The sequence below is a fragment of the Tursiops truncatus genome, chromosome 19, assembly GCF_011762595.2.
Source record: "Tursiops truncatus isolate mTurTru1 chromosome 19, mTurTru1.mat.Y, whole genome shotgun sequence".
Lineage (NCBI taxonomy): Eukaryota > Metazoa > Chordata > Mammalia > Artiodactyla > Delphinidae > Tursiops > Tursiops truncatus.
The window spans coordinates 52,730,885-52,754,346 of NC_047052.1; the positions used below are offsets into that span (position 1 = coordinate 52,730,885).

A 23,462-nucleotide genomic window follows, 5' to 3' on the forward strand; every position below is an offset into this window, starting at 1 on the left:
TGCATTCCAATAAAGTTTTATTTATGGACACTGAAATTGGAATCTCAAGTCATTTCCACGCATCATAAAGCATCCTTCTTTTGATTTTCCCCTTAACCATTTAAAATGTAAAACACACTCTTGGCTCACAGGTGGCAGCAAACTAGGCAGCGGCCCAGACTTGACCTGTGAGGTCGGCGAAGATGAGCGCTCGGTCATCTTTCAAGGCCCTCCCACCGCTGAGAAACTGAGACTGTTGAGTATTCAGCCAGGGTGGTGCCTAGGTGTGTCAGAGGAGAAGCTTTACCTTGCTTAGAATAGTGTATTTGGAGAAGGCTGCTCTGGAGACATTCACCAGGCTGTTCCAAGATGCTAGGATCTGGGATGGGATCATCCCATCCTTGGACGATGAAATGAGAGAGAGAGGGAGACAGAAAGACAGACAGACTACACTCTGTTCTCCTCTTCCCAATCGTTCTGCCTTTCTCCCCGGCCTGGGTCCAAGTCCTCCAACCCAGCAGACAGACGCTCAGTGGAACTGGATTTCAGCATACTCTGAGTGAGTACCCTTGGGCCTCTGGGTGTCCCATGGTCTGAGGCCTGGGAAGTTGAGGACAGCATAATGGGTCTCCTCCTGGTTGTTCTCTGATTCTGGGGCTTGAGGAGATGATTTGGGTCCTGGGCAATTGTGGGAAACAAGATAGAGCTCCTTCTGGTTCTTTCTGGGTTCCGGGGGGTGAGCATCTGGAACAGTGGCCCAGGAAGGACTGCTTGGTTTGGTTTTCTGTTTCTGAGCCTAAGGGAAAAATGACCATCCTTCATTCATTCATTCAACAGATACTCGAGCCCCTACCACGTGCTAGGCACCGATTGAGGAACTGGGGTTACATCAGGCAGTAAAACAAAGACCCTGCCTTCGCTGAGCTCGCCTTCCATCTCGCGACAGGAACACACAATAAAGACAAGTCTGTGGTTAAGCCTCCCAGCCTGTGGTTCTCTGCTATGGCCGCCCTGGCAAACTAACGCAGATACATTGGTGTAACCATCCCCACAAGACGTCGAACTGCTCCATCATCACAAACATCTCCCTCCTGCTGTCCTTCTCATCATCCTCCCATCCCGAACCCCTCGCAACTACTAACCTGTCCTCTGTCTCTACAATCTTATCATTTGAGAGTGTTATATACACGGAATCCTGTGTATGTGACCATCTGAAATTGGCACTTTTCACTTTTTTTTTTCTTCGTCCCTAAGCTCTATCCAACCGAGGGGGGAGAAGTGGTTTGGATGGATTTGGGAGGAGATTTGCAGATGGATTGATTGTGGGGGCGATAAAAAAGAGAGGAGTAAGAAATGACTTAAAGTCTTTAGGCTTGAGCAGCTGGACAAATGTGGTGCTATTTGCTGAGATGCAGAGGATGGAGGAGAAGGGTTTTAAGTGGTGCTTAGTCACGAGTTTGGTTTTGGACAGGCTAGGTTTGAGATGCCTATTAGACATCCACGTGGAGATGCTGCCTAGATAGTTGGCTATGAGTCTAGAGTTCAGGGATGAGTCTGGGAGATGTACATTTTGGAATCGTCCGCATATAGATGTTCTCTCCTGAAAAGATCCAGCATTTACCCAACACTTACTAGGCGCCTGGTACTGTTGTAAATGCTTTACAAGTAGAAAATGAGCATATTGAATACCCAGAGTGAGCCTACGTGGTCGGCACTACTATTATCCCCATTTTACAGTTAAAGAAATCGAGGCACAGAAAAGTGAAGTGACTCATCCCAGAACACACAGTGAAGAAAGCGGACAGGAACCCAAGCAGGCTGGCTTCAGAGCCCTACCCTTAACCATCACTAGGACATGCCGTCTCTCAGTGATATTAATCATTGGTGACATCATTAATTTTGCTTAGTAATGTTGTTGGTAGTAGTAATAATGGAATAGCTGCTACCTATTAGGCAATAACATGTGCTGTAATCCTCAAACCGACTCTCAAGGAAGAAGCAATAGAGGCGCAGTGGAGGGAGCGATTTGGTCAAGGTCTCATAGAGGTTACGTGCCAGAATCAGGATTTGAATCCAGCGCCCGGGCCTCTTCCACTGCGATGTCTCTCGGGCAAAGGGTGAGGGCGGGGCTGGGGAGGAGGGTATACAGGAGTCAGAGAAGGGGAAGAAGAGACAGCTGGTTGGGACCACTCACCAGGGGGCCAGTTTTAGGGACCACGTTGATGTAATCCAGGAGCGTGCTCCTCCGTGAGACCCTGGACCTCGGAGTCTCTCCCGGGGCCGGGGCCGGGGCCGGGGCCGGGGCCGGGGCCGGAACCTCTGCTTGGGTCCACTTCTTCCTCAGAGCCCTCGCGCTGAGGGAACACCCCGCCTTGGTGTGCGCCCTGGCCCCGCCCCCCTCTCCACGGGTCCCAGATCCCACGCTCCCTCCATCGCTGGTCCTGCTAACTCACACGATCAGGATGAAGCAGAGGACAAGGAGGGTCATGAGGCCGATTCCTAGAAATATTCCGCTGGAGAACGCTTTGGAGGCGAATCCCTTCTCATCTGCACGAGGAAACGGTCAGCCATCTCTGAGCCCTTCCCATCCCCGTGCGTCCTCACGTCCACCCGCCACTAGGCGCTCAGGCTTCCGGAGCCTAGTGGTTTTTCCAGAGGTTTTTACCTCGAGCCCCTTCCCATCGACTTCTTGGAAACCGCTACACCCCAGGCCCAAGCGTCAGGCTCTCCGATTTAATTTCCCCCTCCGCATCCCCAGCCACAGGCGCCCCCGTGTCCCCGCTCCCCAGCTCCTGACCCAACCACAGGACCCTGTCGCTGTCGTTCTCAGCCCCCGCCTCCAGGGGGCGTCCAGTTGGCCCCTGACCTGGCAGCAGCAGGACAGTGGCGCTCTGGGCCCCGTGGACGTTCTGGGCCTCGCAGCTGAGTCTGAGGCCAGAGCTGAGCCCCTCGCGGAGGCTCAGGGAGCTGTTGGCCCAGGGCCCAGCCGAGCTGGAGGTGACCTTGAAGGAGGCGTTGCTGAAATTCCCCTCCAGCAGCCCCTCCCCCAGCCGCCAGCGCAGGGAGGGGGCCGGCTGGGCTCGGGAGGAACAGTCGCAGTGCAGACCCTCCTCCTCCTGGGAGCAGGAGGGTCCCAGCAGCTGCGGGGGGTCTGTACAGAGGGAGGAGAGTCAGCGGTGCCTCTCCCCTCACGTGGGCCCAGGTGTCCTGCCCCCAGGGGTCCCCGCACTCACAGACCACCGAGAGGCTCAGAGACGTATTCTGGGAGCCCAGAGGGTTCTGAGCTCGGCAGGTGAATTCTCCTTCATGCTCTGTTTGTATCTGCGGCAGCTCCAGGACCCCAGGATCTGAGGGCTGGGAGGGGCTCAGAGTCTGTCCCCCTCGGGCCCAGCTCAGCCGGGCCGGGGGGTTGCTGTGAGCGACACAGAGCAGACGCAGGCTTTGGCCTTCCAGGACCGGAAGAGATGTGCCATTTCTGAAGTTTTCCAGGACTAGAGAGGGAACGGCCAGGAGGGATGAACAGCTGAGGGCACAGGGACCCTCTTCCTGCTGACATTCCAGACGTCCGGGCTCCCAGTTCGGTTCCTCTGATCCCCTTTCCTACCTGTCCTATTTCCCTGGGAGACCATCACTTTCAGGTTCTCTGGGGCATCTGAAACAGAGACAGGGTACTTGACGCTAAACAAGCCAGGGGTTTCCTTCTGGGCAAAGTAAACGTCCCTAGGGGTGAAGGGCTGGGAGGCGGAGGGGGTTGAATCACCCACTGAGTGATTCGCAGATGAATGACCCAAGGGAATAGACTGGTGAGAAGGGCAGGTCCCTAAGATACTGTGATTTATAACAGAAATAGGTATTTGATCTTTGTTCCTATTCCTGGCACAGAGCTTCTAAAACTCTTGGATTTCCTGAATGCTAGGTAAGCGTGATAAACGTGCCTTGTTATTTGTAACAAACCCCTTTCCACCACTCCTGAGTTTATGTTAATGAAGTCACTTTTAGAAGCGCCCGAGGATGAGGGCTTGTTGCCGGGGGAACCAACCACGGATCAGAGGGTTAGAACTTTCAGTCCCACCCCCCTGACCTCTGAGGAAGGGAAAGGGGACTGGAGATTGAGTTCAGTCACCAACGGCCAATGATTTAATCAATCGTGCCTATGTAAGGAGGACTCCATAACACGCCCCCCCCCCCCCAAATGGGGTTGGGAGAGCTTCCAGGTTGGTGAACACTTGGAGATTTGGGGAGAGTTGTGCCCAGGAAGAGGGCATGGAAGTTAGCTGCTCCTTTCCCCATACCTTGCCCTATGCATCGCTTCCATCGGGCTGTTCCTGAGTTATATTCTTTTATAATAAACCGGTCATCTAGTGAGTAAAATATTTCTCTGAGCAGCTCTAGCAAATTAACTGAACCCAAGGAGGAGGTCATGGGAACCTCCAATCTATCGTTGGCCGGTCAGAAGCACAGGGGACAACCTGGACTTGTGATTGGTGGCTGAAGCGGGGGCGGGGCCCCTTTCCAGAAACTGATGCCTTAACCTGTGGGATCTGACGCTATCTCCGGGTAGATAGCGTCAGAATTGAGTTGAATTGTAGCACACGCCACTGATGCTGGAGAACTGCTCGGTGGCGTGGGGAAATCCCCCGCCCCCGCGCCCACCGCAGTCGGAGCTGGAAGCAGAATCCCAGCCCCATAGGCCCGGGGTTCCGGGTCACCTTAGAGCTCTGCGACCCTGCCCTCAGCCCCCTCCCTCCTCCCCGCCCCCCCCCCCCAACCCAGGCCCCCGCTGGTCACACTCACACTGCACGGAGAGTTCCAGGCTGCGGCTCTGAGAGCCAAGCCCGTTCTCAGCTCGGCAGGTGTAGCGACCCGCGTCCTCGGCCTTCACCCGGGGCAGCACCAGCTCCAGGGTTCTGGAGCCCGAGGGGTGGGACCAAGAGAGGATTCTGTCCTGCAGGGCCCAGCTCAGTGTGGCCAGCGGCACGCTGTCGGCTGTACAGAGTAGCCGCAGGAACTGGCCTTTCTGGACTTCCAGATGGGGGCTGTTTCTCTGCGGCTCCAGGGCTGCAATGAGAGAGAGCGCGCAAGAGAAGGACTGCAAGGGGGAACACCACTCCCCCGCGCTCCTGACACCCCCAAGTGGCCCTCAGTACCTGATACATCGGTCTGGAAAATGCTGATCACCACGTCTTTGGGGGCATCTGTAACAGGATTGGGAGCTGGCTTTGAGTAGGAATGAGAGATTCCCCACCGCCAGAGAGAACCCCCTCGGGGAGAAGAAAGTGTGACTTTCCTCCGGGAAGACAAGTGACAGATGAGTGCCAAAGATGCGCTTATGGACGCAGGTCCAGACGGCATCCCCATCCCCCTCCCTGGGCCGAGGCAAGCGTCGCTAGACTCCACGCCTTCCTACCCACGCATCCGCAGAGAGCTGACCATCATTGCCCGGCTGCCTCTCTCCACCTCCGCGTCCCCCGTGCCTGTTTGCGCGCCCTGATGTCCTTCCCGCCACCAAACTCACAGGCCACGCTCAGCAGGACGGTGTCCTCTGTGCTCAGTCCCCTTCTGGAGACGTCCACTCGACAGGTGAGCTCAGTGCCGTGGTCCTGCGGTCTGGGTGTGAAGGTGAGGGCTGAGAGGTAGGAAGTTCTTGGTCTGGCCTCGTGGGAGGAGACGGTGGCCCCCCTCCAGGAGAGAGTAGGGGCTGGACATTCCTCAAAGGTCCAGTGAAACATACAGATGAGCGTCACCTGGTGCCCAGGCTTCAGAGTCTCTGGGACGTAGATCTCTGGCTTCTGAGTCAGGGCTGGGATGGAGGGAGAGAGGGTGGGATGCTAGACCCTGATGGGGGTACTCCCGGGGGTCCCCCATGGTCCGTTCCCCATAGCCCCTCCCCAGTATGAGAAGGGGGGAGGAGGGGAGGGGGGTCCCACCCGGGGGGTCCCACCCCATTCCAGCTCGAGCCAGTTCCGTACCTGTCACCTCCAGACGGAACTTGTATTCCACGAAATTATATCGCACGTAATAGCCTCTCTCCAACCGAAAGAAGTACGATGCACTGTCCTCCATGTGTACATCTCTGATGAGCAAAGAGCAATTCTGTCTCGGATCGCCCAGGAGCTGGAATCGGCCTTGGGTGTCTGTTTGCACGTCTCGATCCGGCTTGTTTGTGGCCACTGGCAGACCACTGTCTGTGGCGGTCGGGTCTTTGAACCAGAAGCCGTAAGCTGGGGTGGAGGGAACCCAACCTATTACGGGATAGGAGACGGAGCAGGGCACGACCACGCACAGGCCTTCCTGCACCCTCACCAACTCCTGCACCTGCAGCTGGAAAGCTGGATTCTGAGCCCATGACCCTATGGGGAGACAGAGAGAGGCTCAGGCTGCACCCCCAGTCCCGGGCCCCTCCTGGCCCCCCACCTCGTTCACTCACCGGCCCACAGCACGGCTAAGAGCAGCGGCAAGAGCATCTCAGGCACTTGGAACTGCCCTGGGACACGCTCATTCCCCAGACACTGTGACTCGCACTGGGTGAGGGCAGAAGGCGGAAGCTGAGCCCTGGTGGATTGATGCATGAAATGAGCTTCTGATGCTCAGACCCACACGACTCATTTTCCTCTTCTGGACTCTCCCCGCCCCCATGTCACCCACTTGAACTCACTCTTTCCCGGGGGGCTCGCCTGGCGTCTGGGCTCCCTGAGCTGGTCACCTTCCCGCGTCATCTCTGGGGGAGGGAGTGGAGGACATGTGTCTAGACTTGGGGCCTGGCTTTGGGTGGGTGGAGGCCGGGGACTCTCCCGCTGGACCCTGAGCCGTTAGGGAAGCAGAAGTGAAAGTTCCCAGTAAGCCCTTCTTACAGGGGCCTCTGGTGATGGTGATGGGTGCTGGGCAGGGTGGATTTCTGGGGCAGAGGGTAGGAGTGGGAGTGCAGGGTTAGTCTTGCCAGATAAAAAGTCAGGATGCCCGGTTAAAACTGGCTTTCAGACGAAAAATGAATTGTTTTAGTAGAAGTATGTCCCAGAGATCGCATGTGATATATATACTTCTACTGAAATCATTCGTTGCTGAGATCTGAAATTCAACTTGAACTGGGCACTTTGCCTTTTTATTGGCTAAATCTGGCAACCGTAGGCTGGTCTCAGTGCCTCTACCCCTTCACCCTCCCTGATGGGCTCACTGACTCCCGGTCCCCCAGGAGCACCCACGCCAAGGTCTTTGTCTGCTCCCCAGTCTCCCCTTCTGCCACACAGCTGGACGACATACATTTGTAACACCTGCTGTGATAAGAACACAGACCCCCAGGGGCGATGCTGATGCTGGGAGACTTAGGCAATGTAAGGGGCGTGGCATTTGTGGACTGAGTCAGGTAAACTCCCCCAGATGTGGACTGTCGTTCCCCTCACCTTGAGATGACTCTGTTTTGGTCACGTGGAGACACTGTGCTTGCCTATATGACCTCCATGCTCTGGAAGCTTGCGTGTGGCAGGTGTCATGCTGTATATGGGGGAGGCGGACACACATAGGTAAATGAGACAGTGTCTGACCTCAAGGGAACCCAGCTTGGTAAACGAAGATCCTTAGAAACAGAAGAGCACTGAAGTGTTCATCAATGCCCTGCCCCCCACATGCTGGGACAGACATTCACGCTGGGCCCTGGGGAAAGGGTGGTCACTACTTCCTGGCAAAGTCAAGAGGGGCTTCCCAGAGGAAGCGACACATAACTATCCCTGTCCTCGAATCCACTCTAGTAGTCTGCTCAGGCTGCCATAATAAAAGAGCACAGAATGAGCGGCTTAAACAACAGAAATGTATCTCCTCACAGCTCTGGAGGCTACAAGTTCAAGATCAACGTGTCGGCAGGCTTTGTTTCTTCTGAGGTCTCTTTCCTCGGCCTGGAGATGGCCGTCTTCTCCTCCAGTCTTCACCTGGTCTTCCTTGTGTGTACGTGTGTTCTTCACAAGGACACCAGTCATACTGGACTGGGACTCTGCCCTATGACCTCATTTCAACTGAATTGCCTCTTTAAAGACTCTATCTACAAATATACATTCTGAGATACTGGGGGTTAAGACTTCAACATATGAACTTGGGGGCAGAGGGAGTGCAGTTCAACCCGTAACATCCACCCTCCTATTCACTCTGCTGCCGGGTCCCCACTGCCCAACCTAGGCTTTCTCTGGGGGAAGCAGTTTCCCTTCTCCCAGGGGAGCCCTTGCATCCAGGGACATCACACCCTTCCTTCCGTCAAGTTCACAGAGAAAGGGCCTCTCAGAGGGAGGAGTGAGAGGGAGGGAAGGATGTCTGGGTCCTGCTGAGGGCTTGCCCTGAAGGAGCTGAGAACTGAGGTTCCCCACCCCCAAAGCTTAGATCCAGCCTCACCTCTGCCTTGGAGCACCTCCATGCCTCCATGGGGCTAATGGGAGTGGGAACCAGGACAGTGGCAACATCTCAGGCCTTCCGTGGGTTTCTCCACACTATTTCATGCTACTCCATCAGACAGAAAAGGGAGAGAGGACCGTCTGCTACCCTGGGGCTGAAGGATACCAATCCGTGACTCCCCAGCTCCTCCAGGCCAACCCAGAGGTCTCATACGCCCCACCAACGAATGTGGGCCACCCTCAGGGTGAGATATGCCTTCAAAGCTCAGAGCTGATCCCTGAGATGTGGAGGTGAGGAGGTCTCCTGTACCAGGTGAGGTCAGTTGGGCAGCTTCATATCTATAGCCAAGCGGCCAGGGAGAGGTGGAAACAGAGTGGAGCCAGTAACCCCACTTGTGGACCAACCCATCCCCTTCTGGAGGCAGCTGCCACAAGGTTCCTGGAGGTGGTCCTGAGACCACCAGCTCCCCTCCTCTGCGTTCCCGGAAACCCGGAGGGTTCGCTCTTCTCTTCACAGGAAAGGTTCTTCAGGTCACAGGAACTGCCCTTTGTCTACTGTCCACCCTGCTCACCCGAGTCCAGTCTCGCCTCCATCCCTCCATCCCTCAACCTCTTCTTGTCAGGGTCACCAAAGATCTCAAATGGCTAAAACCCATAGGTAATTTCTATTCTCATCTCATTTGGATGCCGCCTGCTCCGCAGCATTTGGTGTGCTCAGTCACCCCTTCCTTCTTTTTTCTTTTTATAAATTTATTTGTTTATTTATTTTTTGGCTGCACTGGGTCTTCGTTGCTGCACACGGGCTTTCTCTAGTTGCGGCGAGCGGGGGCTACTCTTTGTTGCGTTGCATGCGCTTCTCATTGCGGTGGCTTCTTGTTGCAGAGCACAGGCGCTAGGCACGCGGGCTTCAGTAGTTGTGGCATGCGGGCTCAGCAGTTGCGGCGCACAGGCTCACTAGTTGCGGCGCACGGGCTTAGTTGCTCCGCGGCTGTGAGAAGCAGTCAGCCTTGAGAGCAGGCTACGGACATGCCAGGCATGCCGCCGCCGCTCGAAGGGACTGTGCCTACTTGTTCCCCTCCTTGTTCCATTCCATGGGAGATAAATCACCAGGGCCCAGAGATCAGAAAGAATGCAAAATGAGACAAGCAAAGCTGTCTCCCCCCTGCACGTGCAGGTTATTTTTGATGATTCTGGGTTTATGGGTTTTCTCCCAGGGAAGTTAACCTTGAAGCCGAGACAGTCTGTAGATAACGTAAACCACCATCTGGTAACCTCCCTTTTTCTAGTCTACATAATTTGCAACCGTAGCATAATAAAATTTGCCTTGCAACTCTCAGTTGTCTTGGTCCTCTGACCCCATTTGTCGGTGCTACTTCAGTTCCTTACCCCTTCCCTTCTGACCCTGGGCGGTGAAATCCTCTTTCTCCGGCTGGTCCGCGGCACGCGGCATGTGGGATCTTCCCGGACCAGGGCTGGAACCCGTGTCCCCTGCACTGGCAGGCGGATGCTTAACCACTGCGCTACCAGGGAAGCCCCACCCCTTCCTTCTTGAAACACTTCAGTCTGGCTTCCCCTGTCACCTAGAACTGCCATCTCGAAGGTACCTGCCGGAGTTGGGCTGCCCATAGCGTACAGAGGACACCATTACTTCCTTGGTTTTTCCTTCTACCTTTCTAGACACTCGTCTTCATCTTTCATGGTTCCGCCTCTGCCCTTGACTCCTAAATCTTAGAATGCATCAGGATCACTCTCCCTAGATGTCCTATTTCATCCATGACTTTAAAAATGCATGCTACGGGCTTCCCTGGTGGCGCAGTGATTGAGAGTCCGCCTGCTGATGCAGGGACACGGGTTCGTGCCCCGGTCCGGGAAGATCCCACATGCTTGCGTACCGCAAAAAAAAAAAAAAAAAAAAAAAAAAAAAAAAAGCATGCTACATGTGATATTGTGATTTAGAGTAAGTATATATTTTGGTCTTTGCTCATGGTTCCTGGCTCACAGCACCCAAAACCCTTGGAATTTCCTGAGTGATAAGAGCAGTGGGAGCATCTTTTGTTCTAATATTGGTCTCTTGTCCTCAGTTCCTGAAAACACTTCAGAGCCAGAAATGAGTGTCTTGCTATTCATAACAAACCCCTTTCCACCACACCTGAGTTTTTGTTAATGAGGTGACTTTTGGAAAGCACATAAGGATGGGGGCTAGTTGCCAGGGGAACGAACCATGTGATTAGGAGGTAGGAAATTTCAGTCCAGTCCCTGACCTCCCAGAAGGGGTGAGGGGCTAGAGGCTGAGTCAGTCGCCCATGGCCAATGATTTAATCAGACACGCCTATGGAATGAAGCCTCCATAAAAACCAGAAGTATGGGGTTCAGAGAGTTTCCAGGTTGGAGAACATGTGAAGATTTGGGGAGAGTGGTGCACCTCCCCAAAGAGAGGGCATGGAAGCCCCAAGCCCTTTCCCCATACTTTGTCCTACACCTCATTTCCATCTGGCTGTTCCTGAGTTATATCCTTTTATAATAAGCCAGTAATCTCAGAAGTAGACTGTTTCTCTGTGTTGTGTGTGCCACTCTAGCAAATTAACTGAACCCAAGAAATGGGTCATGAGAACCTCCGATCTATACTCCATCAGTCAGAAGCACGAGTGACAACATGGACTTGTGATTGGCATCTGAAGCGGGGGGCGGGGGGGGCAGTCTTATGGGACTGAGCCCTTAACCCGTGGGATCTGACACTATCTCCAGGTAGGTGGTGTCAGAGTTGCGTTGAGTTGTAGGATGCCCAGCTAGCGTGGAGAATTGCCTGGTGGTGTGGGGAGCTTCCCCCCGGGCCCACACTTTGAAATCGGTAATCAGAATTGTACTACCAATATCAATTTTTTGATTTTCATATTGTCCTCCAGTTGTGTAAGGTGTTAACACTGGGGGTAACTGGAATGCATGACACATCACTGTACATTTCTCTGCAACCTCCTGTGAGTCTCTGGTTGCTTCCAAATGAAGTTAAACTACAAACTAAAATAAATGATCACAAGACACACAACAACAACAATAAAGAAACACGCCGATGACTCCTAAAGTGTATATTTCAATCCTTCCCTGTCTACCTGACATGGACTCAGGAAGACATAATGGGCATCTCAAACTTAGGATCTGAATTTTCACACAGCACTCTTATTTCTCATCTCAAACCCTCTCCTTTTCAGTTGTCTAAATGTTACTGTTTTGTGGTACCAACATCTGCCCACATCCTAGCATCATTCTGATGTCTTCCTTTGCCTCAGTCCCTGCAAGACCTGTCAGTTCAAATTTTTAAATATTAAAAAAAAAAAAATCTATCCACTTATGCCCACCCCCACTACCATTCATTACCCTAGTCCAAGATTTCTCAATCTCAGCACTATTGACATTTTGAGTCAGATAATTCTTGGGGAGTAGAAGCCGCCCCGAGCTTTGTAGGATGTTGAGCACCGTCCCTGGCCTCCACCCACTAGATGCCACTTGCCTCCCTCCCCCCATCACAGTTGTGACAATTAAAAATGTCTCCAGGGGCTTCCCTGGTGGCGCAGTGGTTGACAGTCCGCCTGCCGATGCAGGGGACGCGGGTTCGTGCCCCGGTCCGGGAAGATCCCACGTGCCGCGGAGTGGCTGGGCCCGTGAGCCATGGCCGCTGAGCCTGTGCGTCCAGAGCCTGTGCTCTGCAACAGGAGAGGCCACAACAGCGAGAGGCCCGCGTACCGCAAAAAAAAACCCCAAAAAACCAAAAAAAACCCTCTTGATGATTCTTCCTGCCTCTTTATTAAAAAAATTATTTTATTGAAGTATAGTGGACTTACATTGTTATGTTAATTTCTGCTGTACAGCAAAGTGAGTCAGTGATACATACATAGACATTCTTTTTCAGACTCTTTTCCATTCTTTTTCAGACTCTGTCCCAGACTACTGAATACAGTTCCCTGCTTCTACTTTTGCCCCTTCCGTAAGGCAGTTTCAACACAACAACCAGAGTTATTTTTAAAACATAGATCAGATCAAGTCACCCTCTTGCCCAAACATTTCAATGGCATCTTACCATATGTAGGAGAAAACCCAAACTCATCACCATAACCTATAGAACTCGACCTGAGGTGACCCCCAGTGACCCCTGCAAACTCACTTGGAGCGCACTCCACTTTACTTCTGCACTCCCGCCGGCGATCCCCACTCTGTTTCTCACATTCACCAAATTCATTTCTGCCTCAAGAACATGACACTAGCTGCTGCCCGTGGCTGCCCCCCTTTTCACTGTTCTCTGCTCAAAGGCCATCTCTTCGGAAATGCTTTTCCTGACCTTACAACCAACCTGCCCCAACATTTCCCCACCCGTACACTTTTCCAGATTTTTGGTCATTTCTTTGACCTCCTCTGAACTTTCCGCCTTTTCTCAGTGTGACCAGAGCACCTCCCCCCTTTGCAATTGCCTTCTCATCCAAGCCAGCCTTCCCCCCTCCCAACTCTTGGCTAGACCACAGACTAGGGGCTACCTGAGTCCACGAGAATCTTTATCGGTCATCCTCGTATCTGCCTTCTCTGCCTAAGAATGTTCAGATTTTTCTCTGAGCCTATTCCTTAAGAAAAAAACTCTACAAGCCTCTGGTTTCCTGCTCTAATTCAACAGATGTTGAACACCTGCTTTGTCTGTCCCTGAGGTCACAACGGGGACAAAGATAGATATTGAGAGGAAGTGAGATTGGGGGTGGGTGGGTAGGTATGGGGTGGGAGCAGCTGAGGAGGGGGAAGAGAGGTAGGTAGGTAGGTAGTTCAGGATTCTGCCCTAGAAGGGTGCTGGGTGTGGGCCTGAGGACTGGACTTATTAGGAGGGATGAATGAAGGAGATGTAGGGAAGCATTCCAGTGGTGAATGAAGAGTCTGGGTCTGGCTGTAGTTGAGGCCCTGAGGGTGCTAAGGAGCCTTTGTTGGGGGGAAGGGAGTATCTCAGACACCCCCTGGCTAGCATCTTTGTGTCATTCAGATACACCTGTCCCAGTTCCCGCCCATACTGCTTGTGCTGCAGTTCAGGATGCTGCCCCCAGAGGGCGCTCCATTTTCCCTGGCACACACTGACCCTTGAGCCCCAGTCACCAGGATCTCTGCTGTCCAGAGTCCTGAAGAACTGCAGCTCTTTAGGGAATATTTCTCAGGCTCTGGACACATTTGCAAACGTTGCTCATCCAAAAAGGCTGCATCCATTCTCACTGAACCTACAAATAATGATTCTGCTCTTTTCACTGCACCTCAGTACAACTGAGTCTCTGCCGGGGGAGAGCATATCAAAGCAAACACTAAGTCCCCACAACCATCCGCTTCCCTCACTGCAAACCCACCTTTCCTGAAATTTAAAACACCTCGATATCTCTCACAGTGTCATTCTCAAATAAATGACGTCTACCCAGGCACACCAAACATGCGATGTCCTCATAAGAAAATGTTCCTGTGGTGTCTCAGTCTGTTCCGGCTGCTATACTAGACAGACCAAATGTAAGACCTGAAACCATAAAACTCTTAGAAGAAAACATAGGCAGTGTGCTCTTTGACACTGGTCTTCACAACATCTTTTTGTCTCCTCAGGCAAGGGAGACAAAAGCAAAAATAAATAAATGGAACTACAAAAAATTAAAAAGCTTTTGCACAGTGAAGGAAACCATCAACGAAACAGAAACACAGCCTACTAAGTGGGAGAAAATATTTGCAAACAGTATATCCGATAAGGTGTTAATATTCAAAATATACAAAACACTCATGCAACCCAACATCAAAAACACCAAACAACCTGACTAAAAATGGGCAGGGGACCTGAATAGACATTTTTCCAAAGAAGGCAAACAGATGGCCAACAGACACAAGAAATGATGCTCAATATCGCTAATCTTCAGAGAAATGCACCTCAAAACCACAATGAGATAGCACCTCACACCTGTCAGAATGGCTATGATAGAAAAGACAACACATAACAAGTGTCGGCGAGGATGTGGATAAAAGGGAACCCTCGTGCACCTTTGGTGGGATTGTAAATTGGTGCAGCCACTGTGGAAAACGGTACAGAGGTTCCTCAAAAAATTTAAAATAGAATTGCCATATGATCCAGCAATTTCACTTTTGGGTATTTACTCAAAGAAAACAAAAACACTAATTTGAAAAGATATATGGGGGCTTCCCTGGTGGCGCAGTGGCTGAGAACCCGCCTGCCAACACAGGGACACAGGTTCGAGCCCTGGTCTGGGAAGATCGCACATGCCACAGAGCAACTAAGTCTATGCACCACAACTACCGAGCCTGCGCTCTAGAGCCCGCGAGCCACAGCTACTGAGCCCGCGCACCACAACTACTGTAGCCTGCGCACCTGGAGCCCGTGCTCCGCAACAAGAGAAGCCACCGCAATGAGAAGCCCGCGCACCGAAACAAAGAGTAGCCCCCGCTCGCCACAACCAGAGAAAGCCCGTGCATAGCAACAAAGACCCAACGCAGCCAAAAATAAATAAAAATAAATAAATACATTTATATATATAAAAAAGGGGGGGGGGGCTTCCCTGGTGGCGCAGTGGTTGAGAGTCCGCCTGCCCATGCAGGCGACATGGGTTCGTGCCCCGGTCTGGGAAGATCCCACATGCCGCGGAGCGGCTGGGCCCGTGAGCCATGGCCGCTGAGCCTGCGCGTCCAGAGCCTGTGCTCCGCAACGGGAGAGGCCACAACAGTGAGAGGCCCGTGTACCGCAAAAAAACCCACAAAAAACAGAAAACAAAAGGTATATGCACACCAATGTTCACTGCAGCATTATTTACAATAGTCAAGATATGAAATCAACCTAATTGTCCATGATAGATGAATGAATATATAATATATGATATTACTCAGACAATAAAAAATGAAATCTTGCCATTTTTGACAACATGGATGAATTTAGAGAGTATTATGCTAAGTGAAATAAGTCAGACAGAGAGACAAATACCATATGATCTCATACGTGGAATCTAAAAAAAAGAACGGGGCTTCCCTGGTGGCGCAGTGGTTGAGAGTCCGCCTGCCGATGCAGGGGACACGGGTTCATGCCCCGGTCTGGGAGGATCCCACATGCTGCAGAGTGGCTGGGCCCGTGAGCCACGGCCGCTGAGCCTGTGCGTCCGGAGCCTGTGCTCCGCAACGGGAGAGGCCACAACAGTGAGAGGTCCGCGTACCGCAAAAAATAAAAGAATAAAAAAATATTTAAAAATAAATTAAAAAAAGAACGCATACAAACAAAACAAAATGAAAACAGACCCACAGATACAGAGAACAAATGGGTGGTTGCCAGTGGGGAGGGGGTGGTGGGCAAAATAGGTGAAGGGGATTAAGGAGTGTAAATCACCAGTTATAAAATAAATAAGCCATAGGGAAGTAATATACAGCAGAAGGAATAACGGTCAGTGATATTCTAATAGCTCTGTGTTGGGACAAATGGTTACTAGACTTATCATGGTGATCAGTTCATAATGTATACAAATGTCAGCTCACTACGTAGTACACCTGAAACTAACACAGTATCGTACACCAACACTACTTCAATAAAAATCAAAGAACCTTTAAAGTATTGACCCAACACACAAATAACTACCGTCAAGAAAAAGACCAGTATTAAAAAAAAAAAAGAAAAAGAAAAAGACCAGTATTATTTAAAGAAAGACAAGACCAAGTCATCAGCCACAAAAAATTGACAACGTTCAGCAGTCAGTGAAACATTACTAGACACATAAAGAAGCAGGAACATGTGACACTCGGTGAGAGAAAAATCCTTCAGTGGAATCAGGCCTAGACATGACAGAGGAGACAGACCTAGCAGACAAAAACATGAAAACATTGATTACAAACATTATCCATATACTCGAGGATGTAAAGGAAAACATCAACATAATAAAAGAAGAAACGTAAGATTAAAAACCAAGGAAATTAACTTCTAGAGAAAAAAATAAATTATCTGAAGTGAGAATTTCACTGAATGAGACTAACAGCAGATTCAATATTGTGGAAGAATAATCAGTAAACTTGAAGATGTAGCATCAGATCCTATTCAAACTGAAGAATATAGAGAAAAAAGGTTGGAAATGGTGAACAGATGCTCAGAGCTGATAATGAGATAATACTGGGCATTATCACATATGTAAAATTGGAGACCCAGAGGGGAATAGAAAAAAAAATACATATATATATATAAACACTGGCTTCAATTTTTTTAAATTTGATCACTACTATAAAATTTCAGATTCAAGATACTCAACACCCTCCAAGTAGGATAATCTCTGTCTCTCTCTCTGTCTCTGTCACACACACACATTTACACGCCAAGACACATATTATTCGATTATTAAAACCCAGTGAAAAAGAGAAAATATTAAAACCAGCTACAGAAAAATATAAACTACAAAGAAAGAAAGATGAAAATAAGGCGAAACTAGGCAAGCCAAAAGAATTTAAACAACAGAACGGGGAAAAGTTTAACCTAGAATTCCTAATCCAACAAAAATATCCTTCCAAAGCTAATGTACATGGAAACTTTTCCAGACAAACTGTGGCTGAGAGAATTCATCACCAGCATACCTACACTACAAAAATATATGAAAAGATCTTCAGGTAAAAGGAAAATGATACTCTAGAGAAACTATACTGTCATCTTAAATTAGAAATAAATCTGAGAAAAGAGGCAGCGTTATCTTAATGCAAAAGGACAGCTTTATTGTTTGCAAGGTTTGCAAACCAGGGATAAGAAGCCTTTGGCTGTAACCAAAAGTACGTTCCTTGGAGGTGAAGGGGTGGGGGGTGTTTGAAAGCACAAGCGAAAGAGGCCACAGTTGGGAGACTTATAAAAGGGGACTGGGTGGCCCTTGCAGCCTGACCGCAAGTCACTGCAGCCTGACCAGAAGTTTCCAATGATGGCTGTCACTGGAGCATCTCCTTAGGGGTTTTTCAGGTAGGACCCTTAGCACAATCAGAAGTCCTTATAGTTTTCGTTCGTGGTTTTTCTAAGAACTCAGAGTACGTGACTGAACCCTAGGTCTGTCACGATTGCCTGGCTCCATTTTATTGGGGGTACCTGTTAGCCACACCAGGTCCATTTTCTAAATATGTTCTTTCCACAGGGAATCCCTCTTATTTTTACTTTTCCTTAGGGGATTTTATTTTTACAACAAAGGGATGAAGAGCAATTGAAATGGTTCATATGTGGATAAATATAAAATAGTTCATTTTTCTAATTAAAAAAATCTCTTTAAAATTAACTTTAAAAAATACCATATCATGGGATTTAGAACAACATATTATGGGTCGCGCTATGGGCATATCAAAACCATGCTAAGGTGTAAGCACAGAGAAGAAAACATGTTACATGGAGCATAGTTCAATTTAATAATAAAAATATCTATTTCCTCCTTGCCCTCACAACCACTCACGTAGAACTATCAGGAAGAAACCTGGAGGCCAGATGTGAAGAGATGTTATTTCTGGAAAGGAAGCAGGTTCAAGTCATCCGGGACCTCCTTGTTCATAGACCTCTGAAGCACCGCTGTGAAGAAGGGAACTCAGTCGCACCTCTCAACCCTATTCCCTTGTGAGTTTCTGCACCTGTAAGGGAAACACAGTTCTGAAACAAGGGACCAGTTTCGTGGAAGGTCTGCTCTGGAAAGGACAAGACGGAGGTGTCCCCAAATCAGGGACACCTTAAGAAGGGCTTCTCACCTGGTATAGTAGATCCAGGTGAGGCCATAGGTGAGAAGGAAACCAGCCCCCATCAGGGCCCCCCTGAGCAACGTGAGGACCAGGGGCCAGGAGCCCTCTCTCCGCTCCCCAGAGACTTGGGGGAAGGAAGAGGAGACACCTGGAGGACGAAAAGAGAGAGGAAGGTGGATGATAGGTGTAAGTCCACACCATTATTTTTATTTTGGCCACGCTGCTTGCCATATGGGATTTTAGTTCTGCGACCAGGGATCAAACCCACGTCCTCTGCATTGGAAGCATGGAGTCTTAACCACTGGACCACCAGGGAAGTCCCTGTAAGTCCACACCTTAGCCCTGCTTTCCACCCTAGCTCAGAACTCAGGCATCCTTGCTTATCCTCACCTTGTACAACTAGGTTCAGGGAGACACGGAGGGAGCCCCTCGGGTGCTGAGCTTGGCAGGTTAATTCTCCTCCATCCCCTAAGACCACGTGGGGCAGCTCCAGGACCCCAGGGTCCAAAGGCTGTGAGGGGCTCACTGTCAGGCACCCACGGGCCCAGCTTATCCTGGTGGGTGGGTTGCTGTCGACAACACAGACCAGGCGCAGGGACTGGCCCTCCACGACTCGAAGGGAGGTGGCGTTGCCCAGGATCTCTGGGATCAGAGAGACAGAGAGAGCTAGAAGGGCAAGGCTGAGAGGCCCTTCTCTCCCTCTGTCCTCCCAGACACGGGAACAGCGGCTCTGAGACAGGCACTGCAGGCAAGGCCAAGGACGGGGGGCAGTCTATGAGGTGAGGCGGGGGAAGGAGAGGCAACCTGCTGATCCCAGGACAGGGGGCTGTGGACGCTTGAGGAAGAGTCGGCCAGATCTAGGCCTGGGAGAGAACATCCCAGGACGTGGCCCTTGATGGGTGAAACTGTGCAGGGCACTGACATCCGTGGGTCTGGCCACTTGGAGGCCTGCACGCAGGTGATGAGAGCCCCAGGGAGCCATGGGAGGGTTCTGAGCAAGAAAGTCGTAGGGTCAGATCTGGGGCATGTAGAGATCCCTTTGGGGTCCCCATTCTTGCAGGCTGGACAGGGCCAAGACTAGAGGCTGACAGGCCAGAGGGGAGGCTGGTCCGGATCCAGGCCAGAGAGAGGATGGAGGCCTGAGTTGGAGCTGCGGTCACGGGGATGGACGAGGGGACTGACGTGAGTCATTCTCAGAAAGTCAACGTCGCAAAACTCCCTGAGTCCCGGGGACGATTGGGTGAGACACGGAGCCTAAGGGAATTGCCGAGATCCAGGCTCGGGTTACTCATATCGGAGGGTCCCTTGCAGGGGGAGTGGAGGGCACTCAGGACAGAGGTTTGGGAGAGTCTTCAGGGCAGAGGTAGGATTGGAACCCCGGAGTAGACGAGCTTCCCCTTGGAATCCTGCAGAACCCAGCTTGGGAACTCAGTCTCCTTGCGGGAGAGACGGAGACAGGGAGGAGGCAGGGAATCCGCGAAGGGATGTCCTGGGAAAGTGAGGAGGGAGAAGAGGTGGGAAGGGAGGGGGCAAGCGGAGGTGACAGTGAGTTGTCACTAGGAATCCACAGTGGCCCTAAAGTGAGTCCTGCCAGGGGACAGGGTTGGGAGGCAGAGGGCAGACGTAGGAGCAGAGAGGGGATGAGTGATGGGCTTGATTCTGTCCATCTTCACAACATCCCTGCATCTGACCTCCATTCCACCCAGGTACTTTTCTCCCACCTGTGCTATTTCCCCGGAAGACACGAATGTCCAGGTTCTGTGGAGCATCTGGAACAGAAAGAAAGAAATGTCCTCCTGCAGCATGATGAGGTGTCATGAGTAACATGACACCATGGGGGGGGGGGGGTCTCAGCATTCTCCTCGTTCTCCTCCCAGCCTGCCTCCAAGAAGAGTCCCCAAGTATCCCACCCAGGCCTCCCGTCCCCAACGCCCTCCGCCCTCAGGGCCCCGGCGTCCCGGCCCCGCGCTCACAGGACACGTTGAGCCTGATGGTTCTGTCTGTGCTCACGCCAGCTCCGGGGAAGGTCACTCGACAGGTGAGGTTGGTGCCGTGGTCCTGGGGCCCCAGGGTGAGCGTGAGCACCGAGGAGTGGGGGCCCTTGGGGTGCAGGGAAGGGAGGGCAACCCCGGTCCAGGAGAAGGTGTGGGGTGTCCCCCTCTCACAGGCCCATGGCACTGCACAGGTGATATTCCTGGGGAGGCCAGATTCTAGGGTCCCCTGGACGTGGATGTCGGGTGTCTGTGTCAGAGCTGAAGAGGAGAGAGAAACAGACCCAGGCCCTGGATGGGGGGCCCCGAGTGTGCCCCTCAGAGCTGTCTCTGCCCCAGGCCAGCCGCAGCGGCCTGTCCTCCTAGGTCCCCTTGGGCCCCTCCCAGGATGAGAAGACAGGGGGTCCCCTCCCAGCCCTGCCCTGGGGGCCCTCAGGGCCTCTGTGTCTGTGTGTCCTCTCCTTGACACCATCCTTACCTGTTACATGCAGGTGGAGCTTGTTCTCTAAATAACTATATTTCACCAAAGGCCCTCTCTCCACCCTAAAGAAGTATGTCCCCGTGTCTCCCTGCCGTGCATCTCTGATGTCCAGGGAGCAGCTGTAGGTCCAGGGGTCTCCAAGGAGGTGGAATCGGCCCTGGGTGTCCGTCAGCACCCCACGACCTGGGTCGTTTGTGGCCACTGGACGATCCTGGTCGGTTCTGGCCCCTTCCTGGAACCAGTAGCCGAAAGATGGGACAGAGTCGTCCCAGTAGACCCAGGGATGGTGGAAGAAGCAGGGCACGCGGACACACAGGCCCTCCTGCACCGTCACAGACTCCTGCACTTCCAGCCGGTATTCTCTGTCCTGAGCCAGGGACCCTGCGGGGAAACGAGGGTCAGCCGCAGCCCCTGCCCTGCCCAGCCCTCTCCCCGCAGCCCACCCACCTGCCCACAGCAGGGACAGCAGCAGCGGCAGCATCTCTGAGACGGAGGGCTTCTGGGCGTCCTGTGTGTGAAAAGAGAAGGGGAAGGAGAGAGGGAGGTAAGGCTGCGGGGAGACCCACGGGAAGCCGGGGAGGAACACAAGACCCAGCTGTTCACAGAAGAGGAACTGCAGAGCCAGAGCTCGGCCCCCCTCCACACAGGGCGGACGGACACCCCTCGGTCCAGAGACCCCGGAGACCTGCCCTGAGAGGAGCAGGCAAGGAGGAGAGCCCTGCCCTGCCCCCCATCTCGGGTGGGTCCTTCCAGCACCAGAGCCCCTGAGGACACGGAGGCGTAGGACACGGTGAGCCTCCTAAGGTCCTCCCGTCTGAGCACCGCTGTCTACACCAGGGAGCCGCTCAGCTCCTGTCTTGACCTGGAGGGTCCCAGCCTCACCTAGACCCTCGGGTGGTCGGTCCCGCAAGATGTCGGGTTCTTTAGGGTCTGTGTGAGCGTCTGGGGCAGAAGACAAGAAGGGGCTCCTGGGTGACGTGAAGGCAGCCGCCAATCATGCCTTCACTCCTTCCCCCAACACTGAGCATCTTGGGCTGGTGACCTGGAGACCAGAAGGGCTACGGCTGGCCCGGTCCCTGCCCAGGAGATGCTCCCACCCGGGCCCATCACTTCCTCCCCAAACAGGCAGTACTGTCGGGCTTTAGAGCTGCATCAGTGGTGAGATTGCCGAGTGTCCGGCAGCATACTGGGTATTTTCTTTTAATGAGTATGACTTTTTTTTAATCTAGTAAAAAAATAACTCTTTTCAAGTTGAAAACCTTGAAATTCTGTACCTACTAAACAACCAATCCTTCTTCCTTCTTCCTGCCAGCTCCTGGCAACCACAGTTCTATTTTCTCTCTCGAGGAATTTGACTCCTGTGTCTACCCCATATAAGCGTAATCACGTAGTGTTTGTCTTTTTTTCACTAGGTTGTTGAACTTACCGTAATGTCCTCAGAGTTCATCCGTGTGGTAGCATGTGTCAGAAATTCCCTCCTTTTTCAGGCTGAATAATATTCCATGGTTTTGCTTATCCCTTCATCTGTTGAGGGCAAGCTGGGTTGCTTCCATCACTTGGCTATAGTGAATAACGCTACTAGGAACACGAGTGTGCAAATGTCTCCTGGAGTCCCTGCTCTCGGTTCCCTTTGAGAGATATCCAGAAGTGAAAGTCAGGATCATGTGTTAATTCTATATTTAAGTTTTTGAGGAAGTATCATACTCTTATCATCCCACCCCACCCACTTTTTTTAACCTCGTCTATTGTCATCTTACACTAACTCTACAATTTAAGGTCTCTACCCTGGACCCCTCCTCTGATCCCCAGACTTTCATATCCAGCTCTCTACATACATTTCTGCATCATATTTGATCCTCATTTCCCCTCACCTACCACATCCATTAGAAAATTCTGTTAGCTTGACCTTCACAACATATTCAAAACATATCCTCTCTATCTACACGATCTCCTCGGTCCACTGCACCATCACCTCCTGCCTGGAGTCCCCAGCAGGGTCCTGCCACATCTCTTTCTTGCTGCCCTGGACCCACTCTGGCTGATTCTGAACACAACAGCCTGAGGATCCTACCTCAATGAGGGTCTAATCCTATGTCCGCTCTCCTCAAAGGCTTCCAGAATCCTGCATTGGCCTGCAGTCGCCTTGCACGGGGTCCGCAGCATCCTCCCATCTTCCCCCCAATCCCTTTGCCTCCCCACACCAATATGTCACATGCTCCTGTCCTCGTGTGATTTTCCTCCAAACCTGTCAAGAGCTGACATGCTCTCATTTTACTTACCATTTCTTTGAAAAGTTCTTGTCCGCATAACGACATCCCCATGAGGACAGAAGTACTTCTCGTTTCTAAAATCACCATAAAACAAAACACCATTTGAAACATTGTATACGGTACGATTCAATGGCACTAAGTACATACACAACGTTAGTGCAACCGTCATCACTCTATCTCCAGCATGTTCTCATCATCCCAAACAGAAACTCTGCTGCAGTTACGCAATAACTTCTCGCCATCCCCATCCCCTAGCTGCAAGCAACGCCATCCTACTTTCTGTTTCGATGAATGTGCCTCGTAGGGAGCTCGTATAAGTAGAATCAAACGATATCTGTCCCTTTGTGTCTGCTCCTTTCAGGTAGCACACTGTTTTCCAGAGTCACCGGCGTTGCAGCGTGTGTCAGAATCTGCGTTGCTTTGAAAGGCTGAATGATACTTGATTGTGTTACCACATTTGGTTCATCCATTCAGTTGCTGGGCGCTGGGACTGGTTCCACCACTGCTGGGAATCTTGCTGCTATGAACAATGGCATGGAAGTTATCTGTCTGAGCCCATGCTCTTTTCAGCAACGAAGATCCGTCGCCCCGCAAAATAAATAAATAAAATAAATTAAAAAATTATAAAGTATGCTAC

General features: G+C 51.7%; 2 protein-coding genes across 9 annotated transcripts; both read right to left on the reverse strand.

The window, feature by feature from the left end:
- SIGLEC10 (sialic acid binding Ig like lectin 10) lies at window positions 1–17,941 on the reverse strand. 6 transcript variants are annotated; one of them, XM_073796632.1, is made up of 15 exons: window positions 17,807–17,941; window positions 7,377–7,467; window positions 6,635–6,697; window positions 6,407–6,531; window positions 6,295–6,329; window positions 5,949–6,200; window positions 5,495–5,779; window positions 5,127–5,174; window positions 4,774–5,037; window positions 3,584–3,631; window positions 3,213–3,470; window positions 2,846–3,130; window positions 2,433–2,526; window positions 2,174–2,333; window positions 1–775 (listed from the first exon to the last, which is right to left on the reverse strand). In XM_073796632.1, the coding sequence occupies exons 5-15, from the start codon at window positions 6,323–6,325 to the stop codon at window positions 509–511; spliced, it is 1,992 nt and encodes a 663-aa protein (XP_073652733.1). In that variant the 5' UTR covers window positions 6,326–6,329; window positions 6,407–6,531; window positions 6,635–6,697; window positions 7,377–7,467; window positions 17,807–17,941; the 3' UTR covers window positions 1–508. The 6 variants fall into 6 exon arrangements, with proteins under 6 accessions (XP_073652733.1, XP_073652732.1, XP_033701437.1 ...); XM_073796631.1 differs by lacking the exon at window positions 6,295–6,329; XM_033845546.2 differs by having other exon boundaries at window positions 5,949–6,329.
- LOC101337649 (sialic acid-binding Ig-like lectin 14) lies at window positions 17,739–23,235 on the reverse strand. Of its 3 annotated transcripts, XM_033845607.2 has the most exons (11): window positions 23,102–23,235; window positions 22,835–22,899; window positions 21,982–22,183; window positions 21,438–21,497; window positions 21,003–21,063; window positions 20,553–20,936; window positions 20,057–20,335; window positions 19,805–19,852; window positions 18,474–18,725; window positions 18,093–18,231; window positions 17,739–17,978 (listed from the first exon to the last, which is right to left on the reverse strand). In XM_033845607.2, the coding sequence occupies exons 5-11, from the start codon at window positions 21,034–21,036 to the stop codon at window positions 17,936–17,938; spliced, it is 1,179 nt and encodes a 392-aa protein (XP_033701498.1). In that variant the 5' UTR covers window positions 21,037–21,063; window positions 21,438–21,497; window positions 21,982–22,183; window positions 22,835–22,899; window positions 23,102–23,235; the 3' UTR covers window positions 17,739–17,935. The 3 variants fall into 3 exon arrangements, with proteins under 3 accessions (XP_033701498.1, XP_033701496.1, XP_073652765.1); XM_033845605.2 differs by lacking the exon at window positions 21,438–21,497; XM_073796664.1 differs by lacking the exons at window positions 18,474–18,725; window positions 21,438–21,497.
- Between the last annotated feature and the right edge of the window lie 227 nt (window positions 23,236–23,462).